Genomic DNA, 21,581 nt, shown 5'->3' on the forward strand with positions numbered 1-21,581 from the left:
CGAGGGGCTTCGACTCGTTACCGTAATCTGTAGGGTATTGGCATCCGTCGATATTTAAGAATGCACTAAATTTGTTTTCGCATTGCATCTACCAAAGCTCAGTCGCCACTTTATATTATCTCTAATTGTAGGGAAATTATATCAATCGATTAGTCATTCAAGTAGTCACCAGACAATAGATATTTTCAATTTAATCCGTTTTATTTGTATATTTACGGTAACGTCCGTTGAACTCAACCAACGGCTTCCTCTCGCGGCTACATGGAAGTATTACAACTCATGGATAATAATCCACATCTTCTCGCGTCAGTTAGTTCAGTGTTTTACATTTATATTGATTTAAACTAACAAAATAACCTGTCGGAGGCGTTTACGAGGATCAGTAATGGATATATAATGTAAAATGACAGCTTCTACTTTCTTCAAACGGGAGGAAACTTTCTGGATGGCACTCTCCTTCACTCCCCAAATATTTCCGTAGTCCCTCCTCTTCTCCCAACGCAGTCTCCTCCAAAGGGTTTGTTTCTCGGACCATGGCGCTACTCTCTGTTCATTTCACTGTATACGTGGCGTTTCATTTTGTCATCCTAGCACTGCTAAATGTTACCTCAGGAACCCCGAGTGGAGGCAGCACCAATGTTTTGGCTCTGCTGCAGCCGTATGATCTGTTGTATTACAGTGGAGTACGCTCATACTTTGGTGGGGAGTGGGCGAAGGCTGCAGAGCTGCTGGAGAAAGCCATCGTGACCAAGGAATCACTGCTCACAGTCCGCAGACAGTGTCATGATGAGTGTGTGGCAGCAGGGAAAGAGGCATTCAGTAAACTGGGTAAGTTATGATATATTAAATACTGCATGTGTAGAGAGAGGTGTAGTGATGAGGTGTTCAGTGGTGGAGTCAGTAGTGTGCCAAAACTATTGTTATAGTCTTGTTACAGTGGTTTTTAGTAATTACTTAATCTACATGGGCAATAATTAATTTAATTCATGTTTGCATGGTACAATTCAAAGCTCATGCACAGTCAATAACAAGAGTCACAACTCATGTTTACTTGTAACTCCTTATATAATGGCCTTAGTGTGTACATTAGTTGTCAGCACAGCAGTTCGACCATAGTGATTTTTCCCTTTCTCAGATTTGTTTCCTTAATTTTTTTTAAAGGCCTAAAGAAAAGTTGAAAATATTCCTCAGGAAAAAATAATAATGAAACAGAAAGCTGTATTTTCTTTTAAATCCCTTTAATCATCTTGTGAGCTATCATATGTATCTTGGGAACCACTGATGTGTGCACTGAATACAGTTGTTTTATAAATTAATAAAAACACAAGTTACCACATATACCTGTTTTTCTTTACTTTATTATAGTGTTATAATAGCTATAATAGTATTACGCCTAGCAGTTAGAAGGCCTGGGCAATATGGAGAAAATAAAATATCAAGATATTTCTGATCAAATACCTTGATACTGATAATGCAACAATATTGTAGGGTTTACTATTGGTGCTTTCACAAAACATGAAATGAGATTCTTAACAAATAATCAATGGTAATGTGGATGTAATGACAAAGTGGGTAAAGGGAATAATAAAACAGCTAGAGTGGTCTGGTAAGTAACTAAAATCACATCACTTTATTGTAATGCAGCCTTCAAAAACTGGAAAAGACGGCACTTGCAATATTACAATATCCAGAATCTAAGATTATATCTAGTCTCATATCACAATATCAATATATTGCCAGCCTTATAGCAGTTAGTCACACTAACCGCTTTATATCAAAGAAAATCACTGGTCGGAAACTAGGAAAGTTTACCATAAAGTCACTGGCAGCTTCCATTGCTCTCAGTTTTTGAGTGTGTAGATAAAATATGAGCATGACCTTGAGAAGATAAGTGCATTACAAAATCAAAAAGGAGTCGAGAAACATAAATATGAATGAAGATGATGCTCCATATACTCTATTGTTGATGATATATAAACTATGATTAATATTTAGACATTATTATCTTTTGTATAAAGGACGGACTAGGCTTGGGCGGTATCAAGGTATAATGGTATACTGGGGTATGTAGAGATCCCAAAGGTGTAATTTTCAAAAATACAGATTCTCCTCTTTCTATTTTACTCATGCTGTATTGAGGTGATGTAGTGCACAGCATACCCCACCAGAGGTCAGTCTTTACTGGTGGAACAGGCAGCTGAGCTGATAATGTAACAGGACTAGTTAAAAAAAATGTCTCTGCCTCTGTTTGGGAATTTTGCCACGTGTGACTTTATCTTAAGATGACTTCTTCCAACTACAAAAGCAGTTATTGGCCACAAATTTAATTCAACACATCATCAGCATTCAGCCCACTGATGTGAAGGAATCCACTGCAGCAACAAGTGTCCTCGGGTCATTATTCTGTGGGTCAAAACCATTTAAACCTATCAAAACTTGTCTAAGTAGGCTAATTACATTTCAGACATGCATGCTACAATGACCTCTTTTGTTGTTTTTTTGACAAAAATAGTCACATACCGCATATATTTCAGTGAAATATCATGAAAGTATGGAAAAATTGGTTCCGCCCAAGCCTAAGACGGACAATGTTCAATTGTGTTTTTCACTCCTCAAAATGGTCTCTGTTTTCTGTATTGTTAGACTCTGAGGAGGGGAGCCTGTGGGATCTCTGGACCTTGGATTGGGTGCAGCAGAAAGCTGAATGTTTTAAGTTCTGTATGGGACGCTCTGTCACACCTGTAGGGCAGCTCCCTGTTTCCTCTGACATAGAATATGAATTCAGCACTCGCAACCCGTACAACTTCCTGCAGGTCACATACTACAAGGTAAGCTATTCTTTAGGCAGCCATAAAGATTAATATCATACTAAGAATTAATTTATAATTACTGCTGACAGACGTACATATTATCTTAATTCAAAGTGGCATTCAGAGGCACACAGCTCAATGTCTATGCTGTGATCTCTAATTCTATTTACTCTCTCCTCTTCCTGCATATCAGTTGGAAAAGTTGCAGAAGGCAGCATCAGCAGCTCATACCTACTTTGTGGCCAACCCCAGTCACCTAGAGATGAGGAACAACATTGAGAAGTACAGACGAATGAAAGGAGTGACCGAGGACGCCTTCCATGACAGAGAAGTTGGAAATGAGAAACACTGGGTGAGGAGGGAGGGATGATGTCTTTGTAAAGGAGAGGGGAATAAAGTTAGGTAAGGGGCTCACAAGTTTATATGCCTTAAGTGCGTCATTTTATTGGGATGAACAGGGCTGACATATTGGGTCAACAGATAGGAGCGATTGGACAGTCTTCTCTGCTGCACAGAAATACTTTGGAGATGTGAGTGTGGAAAAACAGCCATGGCCTGAGGGACTGAATTCCTCTCTCTCACCTCCACTGTCTCTTTTCCAAACATGTACTCCAACCTTGGCTTTATTTATGGAAGACTTCTGCCAGAGCTACTCAGTGTGTCTATCAAACACCCTTGTTATAACATGACTAGGCTTGTTAAAAAAAATACACTTGCACAATGTGTCCATCAAGCCTACATTTTTACTGGTAAGCCCAGTAGCATCCTTTTTTTTAATCGAACTATGTGTTATTCTCTCTCTACATGTCATCAAACCCAGGTCCTGTATGATACTGCACTTCAGTATGAGGCCTCCACTGACTGGGTGCAAGCAACACAGAACTGGAAAGCATGTGTGAATGAAACACTGCGTCAGACAGACGAGTGCAGGGTGCAGTGTGAGGTGGCCGCCCAACGGCTGCCAGAGGACAGGGGTGTGGACAGCGTTGATGGCGTTTTTGAGAAGGCTGCAGGTATATCCAAAAACAACAACAAATATTAGGTTAATTGGGGCCTCTAAACTGCCGATAGGTGTGAATGTGATTGTGAATGGTTGTGTGTCAGCCCTGTGATAGTCTGGCGACCCCACCAGGGTGTACCCCATCTCTCACCAAATGTCAGCTGAGATAGGCTCCAGCCTCCCGTGATCCTGAAAAGGATAAGTGGCTGTGGATAATGAAAAACAAAGGCCTCAAAACTAATGGCTGACTTTTCTGCTTTCACTGAGACAGATCAAGAACACAAAGTACAAATTTTCACTATTTTTCTTTTGCTTCTAGCACTTTCCCTCTCGCTGCTCTCGTGCCGGCAGTCCTGTGTGACTCAGGTGGCCACAAGACCAGGAAGGATTTCTGCTCAGGAGGACTTCCTGCCCACACAGCTGGAGCATCTGCACATTGCACAGTTTAAAGGTCAGGGTTCAGAGATTATTTAAGATCATCCAGTGTTATCATACAGTGTATGAGAGTCTTCCTCTGAATTTCCAGACTGTAATTTTTGAACCCTTAAGTGCCTCTCCTCCACATTTTGAATCCCTGCTTCCCCACAGCTGGTGATATCAGTGGAGCAGTGCAGACACTTCGCTCTCTTCTCCTGTTTTACCCCTCTGACAAGGACTCCTTAGAGAACCTGCAGCTCTACTTTGAGACACTAGGTGGAGACACAGAGTCACATGGCATACAGCCTGCTCAGGTACACTCAATAGCTATGACATTTAAATCACCACTATGGTGGTAACAAACCAAGTTCCTTTAATGTTTTTATGTCATGTCATGCATGTCAGACATGCATGTTTTAAATGTATATTTTATTTTATTAATGCTGACGACATGTTTGTGTGCATCTGTCACACAGGAGATTGTCAGATACATTAGTCACGCTGTGGAGGAGAAGAAGCTTCTGTATTTTGGTGTGGAGAACCTTGACTTCACTTTCACTGACCCAGTAAGTAGTCAGGCAAATGTACTCTATTCTGATCAACAAAATTATATTCGCAACTTTAACAATTACTTTCCATTCAGGATCTTTGGACTCCAGAAGATATTGTACCTGAATCACTGAGAGATAAATGGAGGTGAGAAAGACAGAAAGAAATCCATTCTGTGCCAAGAGCTTCAGTAAAATGCAATGAGATGTCAACTCAGTATTGTTTCACTTTCAGAGCTGAAAAGGAGAAAATAAATGAGAAAATGAAAGAGGGAGAGCAGACGGAGGAGGTGGACGACAGTGGATTCTTTGCGGGTGAGACAATCAGTTCCACCTCTTTTTTCAGTCTGCAGCAGTTTACATTTACCACTTTCCTCTCTCATCCTTTTTGATTTGACCTCTTCAGGTGGTCCAATCCGTCAGGTGGGTGTGACCATCACCATGGAGGACCAGCTTCTGAACGGGACCAATCGTGTAGTACTCGACGGAGTCATGACTGAGAAGGAGTGTGGCAGAATACTACAGTTAGCAAAAGTAAGTTCAGGTTTTTAAAGAGTCATGCCTTCTTAAACAGAAACAGGAACACGCACCCATCATTTCATCTTGTCTCTGATAGGCTGCAGCGACTGCTGGAGATGGGTACCGTGGACGACGGTCTCCGCACACGCCTCATGAGACATTTGAGGGCCTGACTGTTCTCAAGGCTTTAAAGGTTGGTGAACAGCAGACAATGGGGACGGAAATATGATGAGTTTTTGAGTGAGCGTGAATAACCTGTCCTCAGAATTACTTATCTAAATGTGAAGTAATGAAAGAACCAAACATCATATATTATCTTTGTGTGCAGTGATAATGTCATGCTTTAATATAATTCATGATATTGGTATTTTTCTAACATTATCTTTTCTCTCAGTTTGCTCAGGATGGCATGGTGAACCAATCAGATGCCCGGCTGCTACATGAGCTGGGCGAGAGAGTCAGAGACCTGCTGCACTCCTACTTCAGGAGCCCTTCGGGACTTTTCATCTCTTTCACACACCTGGTCTGCCGCAGTGCTATCACAGGTGATACCATTATTACCCATAACTCTCTTTAGAGAGACTGTTATTACTTGCTATAACTAATGAATAGAGTTGACTGTATAGAACTGGAACAACTAGGCCTTCACTAGTTGTTATACTGAGAACTTAAATGTGTTCCTGTTGGTATGTACACTGTAAAATTGTTTGTTTGATTTTGTATCTTAGGTGACCAGGAGGGCAGGCTGGACCTGTCTCACCCTGTCCATGTTGACAACTGTCTCCTTGAGCCAGAGACCAATCAGTGCTGGAGGGAACCACCAGCGTTTGTGCACAGAGACCTCAGGTACACAAAAATAATCAGCACAGTAAGAAGCAGGGAAAACATGGCAGCCAAAAAGAGAATTTGTATTAGGAATGCTATGTAAAACCATATCAACAAAATTTTAATTCAATATTTAAAATCAAGTCTAGCAGCAACAGAAGAAGAAGCATTAAAGAGTTAAATTTAACTTAGTTTGTATAGATTGTAATGGTTGTTTATATGATTTAACAACCTGTTTCTCTCACAGTGCCATCCTCTACCTGAATGACGACTTTGATGGCGGCGAATTGTTCTTCACTAAAAGGGATGCCAAGACAGTGACAGTAAGTCACTTTTCCACCTTAATACTAGGTTCAGTCTGAGCTCACTCCCCTTAACCTCTTCCCTCTTCCTCCATGTCTCCAGGCTCGAGTAAAACCCAGCTGCGGTCGACTGGTGGGCTTCTCCTCAGGTCCTGTGAATCCACATGGTGTTACTGCAGTGACCAGCGGCCGGAGGTGCGCGCTGGCCCTCTGGTTCACAAAGGAGAAGCTCTATAGGGACATGGTGAGCATTATGACACACGGCAGTGACCTCCACCTCAGGTCGGACTTTTCGCTTAGAGTCATGTGGTCTTTATTGTCGTGACACTGGTGTTGGATAACAAGACCAGATGGGGTATGATGCAAATCTGGTGGTTGGTTTCGGCCTCTGCTCATAACCACATCAGTGATCTGTAGGTTTACCATATATGAGAAGACAAATCGTTCAGTTGCCATATCATTTTATAAACCAAGCATGTTTAAGAATTAGAATTTGAAGCATTTCAATCAGTTCAGTCATCATGTGGGAGTCACATTTTGCAGAAAATGCTGTAGTGTCTCCCATTGCAAAAGTAACAGAAATACCAAGAGCTCCTCTAAAGAGCGGCTTTTTATTATTCAAGCCAAAAATGAATTATGAAATAGTTAGATTAGCTTACCCAGTCAAGTGCTGGCATACGTTTAACATCATGCAGGCTGTCTAACTCAGAGCTGTCAAGCATACAGCCTGCAGCCAGGAACCAGCCTGCCAAACGGTCCAATCTGGCCCACTGGATGACTTTGCACACCTAATATTGATGCACTTGTGAGGGCTAAGAGGTGCCAGGTTTCAGGAGTGAGTTAAACACTGCTTCATGTAAAATGCTGCTTCAATGACTTTTTCGCCCTGACCAGAATACAGTTCTCTGTAAAAACAATGAATACTTATTGTGGTCGTATTTAAAGATACTGACTATTGTGCAGAATGTTGTCAAACAGCAGCTTCAGTACAAAAACATCTGTATCAGTCTTCTATCTTAGGCCTTAACAGTTACTAAATAGTCATAAATTTGAATTTATGACACTTTTAAGGTGTCATTAAAAGCATTAAATTTAAGTGTCTGATACCTGCAGACACCCTGTTTTAGAATGTACTTGTACTTCTTAATACAAAAAGAAAGGGAAAATTTTGGAGCTGTTGTTATTTATAGGTTATTATGCAATGTTCTATTGGTCCAGCCCACTTGAGATCAATTTGTATTTTGCCCTTGAAGTAAAACGAGTAGGACAACCCTGGGCTAACTCATCTTCCCAGTGACCCTGTGCAACTTTAAAAATAAGAAATAACACATTCTTCCTCTTAAAAAATGACACACTGAATTTACAAGCAATAAAACACACACTTGCTCCAACCTTACTTGGTCTGGTATGATCAGCATCTTACTCTGACTACTGTTACATAAGCTTACATAGATTTGCTGTATAGCTGACATTACTGAGAGAGTTTGCTGACTTTTAGTCTTCTCTGCTTGTGCTACTGTTACCTTTTAATGTTTGCCATTATCCTGCAGTTGTCACTGGTGGCGCCAGTGGCTGGTGTTCAGCCAAAGCTACATAAACTCACTTTGACAGAGGAGAACCACATTGTGTTAGCAGAGCCTCCTAGAGTCCTATGTTCCCCAGTTCAATACCCACGTAATATAACATATTAAGGAGACATTTCAATGGGTTTCATGTTCTCAGAAATATTTTTTCCCAGGTCAGATGTTCAGTGTATATTTCCCTGGGCCAATATGCTGAAATCACCCACCTACAGCTTATAGCCTACTGATGTTATACTCTTTGAAACCTAAGCCCTCAGATTTGTGAGCAAAACTGTTTGTTTTACTTTACACATTTATTTCTCCACAGTGGCTGAATGGATTTCTACCATTAAAACCACATTGGAAGTGTCTATATCTGCTCATTTTTTGCAATTCGAACAGTGAAAATAGCCACAACCAATCTCTTATAATGTTTCAACAACAGACACATGCTCAAAACTCAACACAAGTCTAGACTAGGCCCTTGGGAACACAGAGCTGACCCCAGGTCCCTATTATTTTCACATACCACAGTAACAGTATTGTACTACAGTACAGTACCAAATCAGTATATTTATCTGACATCGCTCTGCTTTTTTTCTCTCCCTCAGGAGCGAGAGGAGGCAGAGGCCCTGTGGGCTGCAGATGGACAGAGTGTGGTGAAAAAGGACGCAGAGAAAAAAGAGGGCGGCGCCAACCCGGCCAGGAACGCTCGGAGCCAAGCACCGAAGGAGAGGAGCAAAGCAAGAGGCAGGGTGACAGGGGGCAAAGATGAGCTGTGAGAGCCCTAACAAACCTGACAGACTGAAACAAAACAAACTGGAATACATTTTTATCTGCGTTCACTCTAGTGGACCAGTTCTCCAACCCAAAACAGGAACTTTACACCAACCATGAACACATGATTTTTTCAGTTTTTGGCCTCACGGTCACACTCTTCATCTTGCTGCCTTTTTATGTAAAGCTGCTTGTTTGTATATACTGTATTTAAACTGTATATGGGGAAATATGGTCCTTTCCTCTCTCTAATGCAGCTCTACAGACCTCCCTTTAAAGATGAAGAGAATAAAAGAAGAAATAAATGTGACTCTACCAATGTTGCATGAGCACCATACCACATAAAAGCACAGAGAGGACAGAAAGGTTCAAGCAAGGCTGTATAAACTACTAAATGATTACCTATTCCTGTCTGTTAAGAGTAGAAGCATGTGATAAGATGCGCAATTAGACAGAAACACAGCAGTAGGAAACTATAAAAGTAGTTACATTAGTGCAGAAACTACAGTTTGAGGCAGTAAGAGGGAGAAAAGGGAACAGAGAGAGGGAGGGAGAGGTGCACACGGAAAAAAAGGATAGAAATAGAGAGATTACCGTTAATCCCTCATAAATGAGTGCATTTGTTTATGAAGCTTAAAAAATCTCCCATTTAGAATATGGAATAGTAATCCAACAAGAGATCATTTAATCATTCACGTCCAGCGGAGTGACACTCGGCCACCCACTTCCATCTTATCCCTCCCATTACAACCAGTGCCTCCTTATCAGCCCCCTCCTCCACTTTCGTCCAGTGCATTAGGTACCGAATCAAGCACTGTTTACGGCCCATATTAACACTCTCACTCCCCCCTGTGTCATAATCCCCTGCTGCTGCAGAATTGGGTCGGCAGGCCCGTTTAATGGAGCCTTGGTTTTAACCTTTTCCCTCCCTCACGCGCTGAAACCATGCAGCACCCTAAAAGTCTGTTTTAATCTCCTCTAAAGTAGGTGTTATGTCTATATAATGCATCCTAGATATCCTCACACTAAGCACCCTGGCTGTCTACTGCTCTAATTACACACTTGGCAGGAGAGCATGAAATTTACAGCTGTATGATGTCATATTTCCATATTGTACGTGATTAGTAGAAATTATGTAAGGCCTGGCAACGTAGTTATAAAACTGAAATCACAGCATCCTGTTGTCATTATAACTGAGTGCTGCTGCGCGTAGTGAGTGGTTGACATGATTGCTCATCCGTTATGTTGCATTTCACGTATTAACTGCTCCACTATTTGTGGCCCAAACAAGTCATTAAGAGTCTGCTCTTCCTGTGTGATGCTACATTTTTAGGTGTAATCATAACATGAGACTCAATGGGAGGATTAAAATTCATGAATAGTTGTTTGTGACTGACCGATATGGCGTTTAATCCTGTCACCTCTCCCCTCCTCACTCCACTCACTTACACCCCATCTATTCAGAGCAAGGTTAAAGGGACAATTCACCCCACAAGCTTACTTGTAGTGCTGTTTATCAATCTAGATTGTTTTGGTGTGCGTTGCCGAGTATTGGAGATGTCAGCCGTAGAGATGTCGGCCTTCTCTCAAATATGATGGAACTAGATGGCACTCAGCTTGTGGGGCTCAAAGCGCCAAAATAAAATACAATTGAAAAACTCAGCATCAATGTCTCTTTCCAGAAATCATGGCCAGGTTCCTCAAGATAATCCACAGACCTGGTTGTGAGCAGTTTCATGTAGGAACTATTTTCTTTCTACCAAACTACACTGCCAATTGATCACTGTGCAGAAGGAAGCGTGCATCTACTCATGGATGAGAGGCACATTCTCATGACAGCGCAAGATGTAAACATTACTGGCGTCCTCATCAGCTTAGCTACAACGTTAGCTAGCTCAGTGGTGCTAGGTGAGCTAGCAGTAGATGCTTGCTTCCTTCTTTACGATGATATGGTTGGCAGGTGTAGCTCTGTAATAAGAAGTGATGCACCAATCCAGCTTTTTCAGTTTCAGTACTAATCCCGATGCTGTGGCTTTGAGTATCAGCCGATACCCGATAACGATCCGATACCATGGTTGACCTAAAAAGCTATATACCTTTACATGTAGAACAGAAAAGACTAGAGGCATCAGGCATTGATGACTACACAGCAATGATGAACTTTTTATTTTTGACAAAAATAAACAATTGTGCAACAGCAGTTGAAATAGTGTAAAATACCTCCACACAGCAAATTCGATCCTTCGTTCCATGACGTATGATGTAGCTCACGTAGCAATAGATTTAAAGGGAAAGGATCGCCTCAGGTATAGGTTGCATTTTCCGATACTCGATCCATCTATTTTGATGATGTCGGGGCCGATATTTGATCCAGATATCGGATCGGTGCATCCCTGGTAATAAGAAAATAGTTACTTCATGAAAATGCTCACAAAAGCTCTGTGAATTATCTCAAGTAACTAGGTCATGATTTCTGGAAAGAGACTTTGCTGTTGAGTTTTTTAAAAATGTATTTTATTTTTGGCACTTTGAGTATCACAAGTGTCATCTAGTTCCATTATATTAAAGAGAAGGTAGACATTTCTACGGCCGATATCTTCAACACTCTGCAACTCATGATCTAGTTTCATAAATAACACTACCGGTAATAAGAAAAATATGTTTTTTGGATTATAGAATGTTGGCATGGCGCCACGGTGGTACAGTGGTTAGCATTGTCGCCTCACAGTAAGAGGGTTCCTGGTTCGGACTTGAGGTGGAGGTTCAAATCCCAGGGTGGGAGAGCCCTTCTGTGTGGAGTTTGCATGTTCTCCCTGTGTCAGTGTGGGCTTTCTCCGGGTGCTCCGGCTTCCTCCCACAGTCCAAAGGCATGCAGGTTAACTGATGACTCTAAATTGTCCATAGGTGTGAATATGAGTGTGAATGGTTGTCTGTCTCTATGTGTCAGCCCTGTGATAGTCTGGCAACCTGTCCAGGGTGTACCCCGCCACTTGTCCAATGTCAGTTGGGATAGGCTCCAAGCCCCCCCCCCCCCCCCCCCCATGACTCCCCAGCAGGATAAGCAGTTACAGAAATGAATGAATGAATGTCCCTTAAAAGGTTTAGTGACTCCATCAGGTTTTATAGACCTAAAAAACCCTACTCACCTAACAATGAATTAGCGTCGCTACAAACCTAACATGACTTTAAAAATGCCAAACCAACTAAATCACTGTTAACTTTAATCTAAGCTACTACTAGTAAAAAATAAAATGTTTTATAGTAGGGATAATGCAAGATCACGACAACACTAGTCTTTAAATAGTAACCCGAAATAACACTATCTCTCTCTCTCTCTCTGTGTGTCTTTATCCCGGCCAGTGTCAGTGCGCCTGCTAACAAATCCTTTTCTTTTCCCCTCGCTTTGGTTTTCTGTCGGTTTTACGCTCCATCTCACAGCAGTGCCCTCAGCTCCATTTATCCAAATCCAGGGTCAGCTCAGCCAAAACGGCCGGTCTGCTTCTGTCGTCACTGTGCTCGAGTGAGTGAGTAAAGGTCAACACTTTTAAACTACAGAGCCGAATTTATTCACACTGAAGCATAAAATAAACACTGGAAGTAGGCAATACACACACACACACACACACACACACACACACACACACACACACACACACACACACAATGCAAGGCTTTTGCAGTGTGATAGAAAACTATAAGAAGTTCATACTGTGTATGAGTCACAATGGTGTTGTTTAATCATCCTTATCTTACTACAGTAAGGGTTTGCACAGAAAGTATTAATGTATATCTGATTTTTGGAGGAAACATTCCTTTACTTTTGCATACCTACAGGTAGGTCAAAGGTCATGATCAGCTACAGCAGCATCCCGGGCCCTAGTGAGAATTCACAGCCTGTTTCATTTCATTTAAATGTGTTTTGCTTGGTTTTCTATCTAATGGAAGCCGAGAACAGTTGTGTTTGCAATGTTTTTAATGCCATTATGTTGAGATCGTGACTTAATTTTTTTTTTTTTAATCGAGAAACTAGCTTTGTTATCTTGAGATAATGAGATAAACAACCCGTCGTCATAAGAAAACAAAAGGTCAAAGGTCACTGAAAAGCAAGAGGCAGAATTAACTCCAGTGTACCAAACAACTACAGATATCAGCAATATGCCTCACTCATATTTTGTAAACTGTATACTTCATGGTCGCATTGGATGGGGCAGATTTATTAACATTGTTAACGTGGTCATAGCTTGTCTCACCGTGTTTGTTCACAGCAAACTACCACTATGTATTCTAGACACATTGCACATGATACAGTAAGTAAACACAGTTGCCGACTCCTTCTGCGGACCGTCAAAAGATCAATGTGAAAACTTTAGAAAGAAGGGAATGAAGGGAAATTTAAACATTACATTGAAAAAGGGTTTCGGTATCTTACTCAATGCCACTTCAGCAGCTGATTGAAGGGGCCCTATCCCAGGTCTTTTGGGTTAAATGTGGCCGCCAGACTCACAGAGCCACCATTTAGCCTGAGGATAGTGAGCGTAAGCTGCGCCGTTTCATAACTAACAGGTTATTTGCTTTGTTAGATAATGCGCAACACCAGTAGGTTGCACACTTTCTAACAGGCAATGGTGAAAATTAAAAGAGGAAACTTCAGGTTTCAGTATTTGTTTTATACTAATGTCCCACCGGAGCAGAACTTGAGCAAACTAGGGAGGTTTTGGGGCCAGACAGGGGGCCACTCATGTGTGACATTAAGTCAAAATAAAGAGAGAAGATTGTATTTTGACACAGCTAGTTATAGTAGCACATGTCCTGTATGCTGTAAGTTTGTGTCCATGCCTGTTGGTACTGTTTGCGTACAAGGAATGAACCAGAAAGACCTCTCTCCCTGATCCTGCAGTTACTCTCTGTACCACCACTGTACCCTGTCTGATCTCTGCTCTGCCAATCTCCTTCTCTGCCCATAAACTTTCTAAAATTAGCTTTAACTTGGGTTTACAAAACACAAACCCTCCTGCCAGTCATAGATCTTTTACCTCAGCACCATAAAAAGCCATGTTCACAGGTCCTCTATTTATCTTCCTCCCCCCCTCCCCTCCATGATTTCCATCTCTCGGTTTTTGATACAGATTCACCCCAGCTTATGTCTTATGACCCCATAACCACGCTCTGCACCTTGTTTGGTTTCCCCCACTGTCNCCCCCCCCCCACCCCACCCCCCACCCCTCTTTTCTGTCCATCCCAGGGTTTATCCCCTCATCACTGATCTCCCTTCATCCCTCCAATCCTCATCTGTTCCTCACAGGAGCAGTGGAGAGAGTGAGTGACGGAGGAATATCCCGCTGTGTGTGATACCAAAAGTGAATGAGCGGGAGAAAGTGCAGTAACAGGCGGGTTGAACTTATGACAACGACCAGAGGGAGACCGCTGGAGGAAGAGTGAGTAAAGATCTACCAAATCACATTGAGAGGAGTCTCCTGCTTGGTGAGTGGATGGTCAGATGTTGCTGTTTACATATTTTGTTCTTGGTAGTTGTGAAGTTGTGACGTGCTGGATCACATTCAAAGGGTCAGATGAACAATTTGAATCAAGGCTGAAAAGACTATCACCACCAACATCTTTAATAAGGACTTTCTTGGGTGTCCTTAAACTTAAATGTAAAAAAAATGTTCATTCCCAAGTTAAAAAGTTGCTGATTTTTAAAAATGCAGCACACTAACAATATGATCTGATCTTACAGTGTGGACGATGTACATCAGAAAAACATTTAGATATCAAATGTGGAGAACAAAATTATATCGACTCACACTGAAAGCACATACATGCATTTTATTGTGTTCATGGCTCACACACCACAGAGGGATTTACATGGGATCAGCATACAGCGCTGGTTTTGTCGCGTGGATTGATAATCTGACAAAAAGCGAATATCCCTTTTGTCGTCTGACTCTTAATGCTGTCAGACATAATCTGTAAGATAAAAGTTGTTTGTGTGAATGTATCATGCGTGGTGTGAAATTTAAAACTCAAAGTGTTACATTTTATTTTGAAAATACTGAGCGTCTACAGTTTTAAGCAAACAGGAAATGGTTGTCTCTATTATAGTATATTTAATTTTATGTTGATGTCTGCTGTAATGTCATACAGTAGGGTTGGAGGGGTATACTGGTTTCACAGTAGACAGTGGGTTGACAATTGACAGTTATCGCACTGTGTATATTTGCTTGTCTATGGTATGGACAAACAATGCAACCTGAGAAAGAATGTCACCTGTGTGTGTGCGTCTCCTGTCCTCATCAACTGCCATCAGTCTTTTAACACGTACTTCCATGAAAAAAATGGTTTCAAGTTCCAGTTATTATAAAGACCTTGTTCAACCAAAGAAACCCTTCTGTTTTAATTCCTGTAAAGGCCACTGTAACTGGTAATGATGATCAAAACATTGTGTAATACCGTGAAACTACCAAACTTTCTGAGACAGTTATTGTACCTTTAAGATCTCATACCGTTGCAACCCTATAGTACAGTTTAAGGAATCTGATGATGGATAAAATAGGTATATCTGTTTTGGGCTGCAACTAAATACCTGACAAAAACTGAATGCAAAAATCACACAAAAATACAATATTATCATAAATCAATCCTGGTCAGTGATTTACAACACTGTCCAAAGCAGCCTTATACATCCAGAGATACTGTACGGTTAGCTATCACAGTCACAGAATCTTTGTGGTACTCAGATTTATTCACGTATCGTCATATCGCTCAAATCTAGTACAGATGCAGTGTGTCGGTTTAGTGTCACGAGCTGTGAGGAATACAGGAAATAAAAGAATCTACCACACAAATTAAGATCTTGTTTTGCAAGTTGGACCAAGAATGCACTTGTAACAAGTCAGGAGCTCTCAGCTGAGGTCATAGGTGTCGATTTTGGTGGGACACAGGGGGCATTTCCCCCTTGAGAATTATGACATGTGCATTTGTCACCCCCCAATAGAAACATGAAAGCAGAGGACTTTTATTTTGATGGAATTAAAGACATTTCCATCGTAAATTGATGCAGAAAAGGAACAATTGGTGCATTAAAGTTCACCAGAGTGCAGAAAGTGAAGTGTTGCTGATGAAACCTACGCCCTTGCCTGAGTTAAAGATGCAAACAGTCACCGATCAGACTCAAGTTCATAGGCCCAGTCACACCAAAAACACTCCACCTGCCATAGCCTCACACTCTCACAACTCTCTCTGCTGTCCTCCATCTGCCCCCTCCCTCATTCTCATCCCACTATCAGCCCCCCCCCCCCCACACACACACACACACCCCCCTTTCTCCATCTCTTATCCAGATGCAAAGAGCAGTCAGTAATCGGATGAGAGCAGATTTGATTCAAAAGGCTTCCCTTTAAAATCTCAGCCAGTAGGATTTAAAACTCACTCTCCTGCCTCGCCTCTTACCCACCACCCTCCGCTCCCTTCCCCTCCCTCTGCTGCCTCGTCTCTCTGGCTGTGTTAATGCACTTCACTATCCAGGAAGCCCTAGCAGTCATTTAATCACATGGAACAATGGCAGGGTCCCAGGAACAGAATGGCAAAAGGGTAATAGCACGACTAAAACACTCAAGCATTCATTACAACACTCATTATTGAAGCAATTTACCATCTGGAACAAATGCCTAAAATCCCCTGCTACCAACCTCAGGGACAATGTAGTCATCAGCAGTTTGAGGCAGGACACCCATACTGTAGCTGCTCAAGTGTTGGGAGCACAGCACTACTATAAAGACCATAAATCAGCACTCTAATTGTATTTTAGCACGTTTCAGGCCAGCCCTCCATTCACTTAAACATTACTGATAGATAAGGGATAGAGCACAGAGTGGCAAACAATTAAGGCAAATCTCTTTCTTTTACAGAGTCACACCCTCCTTCCCTTCCTCTCCTTTTCACTTCAAACAAATTAGAGGCAAATCCACTTGGTCATGTGTTTTGACAGGGGCACTCATTCAAATAGTGAAAGAGAGAAAGAGATTGCTGCAGGGACGCATACGATAAGATCAACGCAAGTATTCCCTCCTATCAGTTTTCAAGGTAAGATAAAAGGACATAGCATCACAGCATTTAAAGAGAGAAAAGACGTTTGTGATACCTGCACGTGTAGAAGGAGGGTGTTGTTGTTGTGGTTGGGGTTTGTTATATTGTGCTGCTTTAGCATGAAGTCACTGACATGTCTCTTCGCTCAATCAGCTCCGTGACTCTGCCTTTTCCACTTGTGCCTTGATTGCATTTGTCACACTGTATGAGTTTGTCCATTAGGTGATTGGTTGACTGCTAAACATTACTCATTTAATCATGACATTACCAAATTCAATAGCCATCAACATTAGGTGAGAGCTCACTGGAGTGTTAAATGGCTCAAACCACCTGTCATCGCTGTCGCGGTGAGTTTGTCGACAAGTGAGAGCCAAGAGCCAACACACACTGGTGACATTGTTACAGGACATTCTGGTTTGTGTGTACATTCAGGGTGAGGATGTGTGCTCTCGAGAAGTATCACATCATCTGAAGAGCAAATACTTTGGCTGCTAATGTCAAGCTTGAATATTCATGCAGTCTGCGTGTGTTTGTGTGCATGACTGCGTGTGTAGGTGTGTTCTATGGGTTTGTGTGCGTGCTCTTGCCTGTTTATGAAAGTTTGCAAAGTAGACGAGGGCCAGTTTGACTTGCAAAATAGCACTTACTTGGAGACTGGAGCAAGGGAGGATTACTAATCGTGCAGGTGGCTGCAGGTAAAATTCCAGCATTAAGTATTTGTACAGGGAATGCTGCTACATGAAGATAAATGAGAAGATTGCAACTATTTTCTTGAAAGATTTCTTGGTAACTTAATTCTATTTCCACTCTCTCCCCACCCCTCTTCTTCTTCTTCTTCTTCTTCTTTTCAGGATTATCTGCTTTCCTGCCATCACACCCTGTCTCCATCGGTGACAGTGCCTAACAACCATCGCCATGGGTGAAATGGAGCAATTGCGAAAGGAGGCAGACAATCTCAAAGACCAGATCACTGTCAGTAGGCCCATGTGGCTGTCCACATTATTTATCATTATGTGGCTTTGCTCGTCACTATGACCTGAATATATATTATTCATAACCACATCTTTGATCAATACTGGCAGTAACCTGACTACCTGTGTCTGCGTCTGCTCCCCAGGCAGCTCGTAAGGCGGTGCAGGACACCACGCTGCAAGAAGCCGCAGCCGGGATCAATGTGGTGGGGCGGGTCCAGCTGAAGACCAGGAAAACACTAAGGGGTCACCTTGCAAAGATCTACGCCATGCACTGGGGCACTGACTCCACGTAAATACACAGCACACATACACAAATTAAAAGACCACCTGTTGTTTTTATTTCACAGCCAAGATCTTAATAAATTTGGCTCAAAATTAGAGTGAGGAGAGCCAATTACGGCAAATTCTAATAGGTGAAATAGATTTCTGAAGTACACTTTTAACTGGATTTATTATGAGGGACATGCCTGGTGTTGATTTTTCAGCTTATGTGTCTCCTTATCTCTCTGTCTCCATCTTTTTCAATCACTATCATTGTTACGCTACCAGGCTGTGTGTCAGCGCCTCACAAGATGGAAAACTCATCGTGTGGGACAGCATCACGACCAACAAGGTAGGAGAGAGCAAATGATGCGTGTATCATGATGACAGTGATGGCAAATGAGAACAAAGGTACACCATCAGAAGACATGAATTTGCTTTCCCAGCTTAGACTGGGCTAGCAGTAACTGAGGTCAAAACTTTGGCATGTATCATCACCCTCACACACATCAAAATGCACATATTCACAGATAACCTCGCTGTTTAAAACCCCTGAAAAATTGGACCTCACATCTTACTCTGAAACAGTAAATATCAGTGACTAAATAGGTAACACTCAAAATTTAAAATACATCTTAAAGAGAAATCTCCAATGTCATATAACCCTTTTTTCTAACTTTGCCAGACATTAGTGTGTTCCTGCAGGACGCTGTTGCTGATGCTAATAACCTGATGTAAAAACATGTTTTCAGAGCCTTTAGGTGTTTGTGGCGTACATTCAGATTCAGTGTTTACTATTTGGTTCCAGTACTTGAAGACAAGAGTTTCACCTGTCTTCTTCTGTGTGTCCCCAGGTGAATGCCATCCCTCTCAAGTCATCGTGGGTGATGACTTGTGCCTACGCACCCTCGGGGAACCTAGTGGCTTGTGGTGGTCTGGACAACATGTGCTCCATCTACAACCTCAAGGGCAAGGATGGGAACGTCAAGGTCATGCGCGAGTTGGCGGCACACACAGGTACTTTAGGACGACACAGCTCGGGAGTTAAATCACTTGAAGTCACTGATGTTCTTACCTTGGACTTGTGCCCTCCTTTTGTTCGCTTCTCATATGGTATTTCTTCGGTTGCCCAGGTTACCTGTCCTGCTGTCGTTTCCTCAGTGACAGTGAGATCATCACCAGCTCTGGAGACTGCACTTGGTAAGAATACAGTGTGATTAACCAAACTTGAAAGCACAGTACCGCTTTTCTCTCTGTAGTGAAAACAGGAATTAATATTGTCTTTGGTCTGTCTCCTTCTAGCGTACTATGGGACATCGAGACAGGGACCCAGAAGACCGTCTTTGCAGGACACCAGGGAGACTGCATGTCCCTGGCCGTGTCCCCAGACTTCAAGTTTTTCATCTCGGGGGCGTGTGACTTCACGGCCAAGCTGTGGGACATCAGGGAGGCCACATGCAGACAGACTTTTGGAGGCCACGAGAGTGACATCAACGCAATCGGGGTGAGGATGAGGAGGGTGCCCACCAGCTCTGCTTTAATATTTTGGCCCAAAGGAGGCCCAGTTTCTAATCACTTATCTTTCTTGCAGTTCTTTCCTAATGGGAACGCAGTGATAACAGGGTCGGATGACGCCACCTGTAAGCTGTATGACCTGCGAGCCGACCAGGACCTCATTACCTACCAGGACTCCAGCATCATGTGCGGGGTGACCTCCCTGGCCCCCTCCCTGTCTGGACGCCTGTTGCTGGCTGGCTATGACGACTTCAACGTCAACATCTGGGACACACTTAAATCTGAGAGAGTGGGTGAGTACGGGTGGAAAATAGACACAATAGAGTGAATTTAGAAACTTATTTCAAAGCATCTGAGGTGGAGTGCTCAACAGCTGAGTCATTTTATACTTTGCTTAGCTTACGTCATCTTTGTCCTTCTGTGCTGTGGTCCAGGAGTGCTGGCTGGTCACGACAACAGAGTGAGCTGTATCGGAGTGTCCTCAGACGGGATGGCGTGTTGCACAGGATCCTGGGACAGCTTCCTCAAGATATGGAACTGAGGCTGCTCCTTACCAGTGAGCACAGAGAGAGAGAGTATCTGCCTGGGAGAAAGTGAAGAAGATAAAAAAAAAAAAAGAAATTGGAGTTTGAGGGAGGGGATGAGGGACGAGGAGCCACATAGGGTGAGAAGAGGGTATTTTAATTGTGCCAAGTCCTATCTAATGTTGGAGAGGGGTTGTAATGTGAAGATTTTTCTCCCCTCACGTCGCGCTCTCACCTTTCTTCTCACGTTATGGGGGAATTTAAGGGGTGGGACGAAGGGCGGGGGTCTCAGTAACAGATCATTCCTCTTAATAGTTTATTATATTGCGGTTAAAATAACGATATGCACATTTATCACAGCAATTCAGAGGTCACCCAATGAGAACAGTTGCCAAATGGAAATGGTAGCACACTGGATGAGATAGAATTGTGTCAAGTTACAGCCTGTGTAGGTTCACACTAGCTATACTAATATGCTGTGTTTTATATCAATGCATAAGTTATGTCATGATTAATATGAGCATTTGCTTTTTTTTTGTTTCAGACTGTTGTTTGTTCTTAGTTTTGGTAGATTCCCTAGATGCTTACATTTTCTTTCTTTTCATTTTCTAAGTTTAATTAAAATGGAGTTCTAGTTTGCAGATGTCTACATTAGTGTTTGAGTTGTTTTGTACGTGATTGGACAATTATTTACCAGGATTTGGGGTCTTATCATTTGGCCTAACCCCTTCCCCACTGTAGCCAGACCTGAAAAGTGCTTTGGGTTAAACTGTTGAACTGACAGATGGGATAATAAAATGGTTTTCATGGTTCACTAAGCACTTACAAAAACAAAGAGAGATGACCCCATTTGTCTCAGGACAGGAGGACTTTTTGTACGAGTGTTACACGGATGATATCGGCTATTGTGTGCATGTGAGCAATACATCTGAATCTGTATGTGACTGCTTACCTTTTCCTCTGCGTGGTATGAGTTTAACTTGAAGGACAGTTTGTGTACATACAGAAAAAATGTTTAAGTTCTCTCTAGAAGTTGGCCTGCCTCTTTTCCAACACTGGATACACACTGTGCAAAGTAAAGCAATACTACCTTTCTTAAAGACTGTCTAATAAACATGGGATTCTGCATTAACACAAGTCTGTAGTGTTACTTTATGACATGCTGACTTCAGTTATGTTGTTTATAACATGTCCATAATTAAATCCCACTGGATATTGAGTGAGGCACTATTTTAAATTAATGTTTAAGATGTCAGTTTTATGGTTCACAACTCAAATTTATTTTCACTGTGCAAGTACTTTTAGTCAATGAAAGAATTTAGATGTTTGGAGAAAAGCATACAAACATGTGGCATCCTTTAAGGGATTAACTTAAAATGTCTTGGTTCATTCACAGGCTCCCTCTGGTGTTTGTCAATGAAGCTTTGCTATTGTTTTAGCTAAAAATGGAGACAAAAGGGCA

The 21,581-nt window shown here is 42.1% G+C and overlaps 2 protein-coding genes across 5 annotated transcripts; both read left to right on the forward strand.

The window, feature by feature from the left end:
* The first annotated feature begins 242 nt into the window (after positions 1–242).
* Positions 243–10,421, forward strand: p3h3 (prolyl 3-hydroxylase 3). The gene is made up of 16 exons (XM_050047359.1): positions 243–828; positions 2,644–2,828; positions 3,004–3,162; positions 3,631–3,823; positions 4,130–4,261; positions 4,399–4,541; positions 4,704–4,793; positions 4,871–4,923; positions 5,011–5,090; positions 5,182–5,309; positions 5,392–5,487; positions 5,689–5,839; positions 6,023–6,140; positions 6,367–6,442; positions 6,525–6,665; positions 8,595–10,421. The coding sequence occupies exons 1-16, from the start codon at positions 534–536 to the stop codon at positions 8,763–8,765; spliced, it is 2,211 nt and encodes a 736-aa protein (XP_049903316.1). The 5' UTR covers positions 243–533; the 3' UTR covers positions 8,766–10,421.
* Positions 10,422–14,027: 3,606 nt separating this feature from the next.
* On the forward strand, positions 14,028–20,216 carry gnb3a (guanine nucleotide binding protein (G protein), beta polypeptide 3a). Of its 4 annotated transcripts, none has more exons than XM_050047475.1 (9): positions 14,028–14,241; positions 17,697–17,817; positions 17,963–18,108; positions 18,369–18,432; positions 18,935–19,097; positions 19,214–19,280; positions 19,383–19,584; positions 19,672–19,888; positions 20,030–20,216. In XM_050047475.1, exons 2-9 carry the CDS (start codon positions 17,761–17,763, stop codon positions 20,134–20,136), a joined length of 1,023 nt encoding a protein of 340 aa, XP_049903432.1. In that variant the 5' UTR covers positions 14,028–14,241; positions 17,697–17,760; the 3' UTR covers positions 20,137–20,216. The 4 variants fall into 4 exon arrangements, with proteins under 4 accessions (XP_049903432.1, XP_049903434.1, XP_049903435.1 ...); XM_050047477.1 differs by having other exon boundaries at positions 14,028–14,195; XM_050047478.1 differs by lacking the exon at positions 14,028–14,241 and adding an exon at positions 16,727–16,842.
* Positions 20,217–21,581: the final 1,365 nt, after the last annotated feature.

This window comes from Epinephelus moara, chromosome 6, assembly GCF_006386435.1.
Source record: "Epinephelus moara isolate mb chromosome 6, YSFRI_EMoa_1.0, whole genome shotgun sequence".
Classification (NCBI taxonomy): Eukaryota; Metazoa; Chordata; class Actinopteri; order Perciformes; family Serranidae; genus Epinephelus; species Epinephelus moara.

What these genes read in the sequence shown, in the direction of transcription:
- p3h3 (XM_050047359.1), top strand. Translation starts at nt 534, where the DNA reads ATGGCGCTACTCTCTGTTCATTTCACTGTATACGTGGCGTTTCATTTT. An exon ending in ATGGCATACAGCCTGCTCAG is followed by an intron (nt 4,542 to 4,703) that starts GTACACTCAATA and finishes TCTGTCACACAG; the next exon opens with GAGATTGTCAGATACATTAG. An exon ending in ACTTCACTTTCACTGACCCA is followed by an intron (nt 4,794 to 4,870) that starts GTAAGTAGTCAG and finishes CTTTCCATTCAG; the next exon opens with GATCTTTGGACTCCAGAAGA.
- gnb3a (XM_050047475.1), top strand. Translation starts at nt 17,761, where the DNA reads ATGGGTGAAATGGAGCAATTGCGAAAGGAGGCAGACAATCTCAAAGAC. An exon ending in CACTGGGGCACTGACTCCAC is followed by an intron (nt 18,109 to 18,368) that starts GTAAATACACAG and finishes TTACGCTACCAG; the next exon opens with GCTGTGTGTCAGCGCCTCAC. An exon ending in GTGACATCAACGCAATCGGG is followed by an intron (nt 19,585 to 19,671) that starts GTGAGGATGAGG and finishes TCTTTCTTGCAG; the next exon opens with TTCTTTCCTAATGGGAACGC.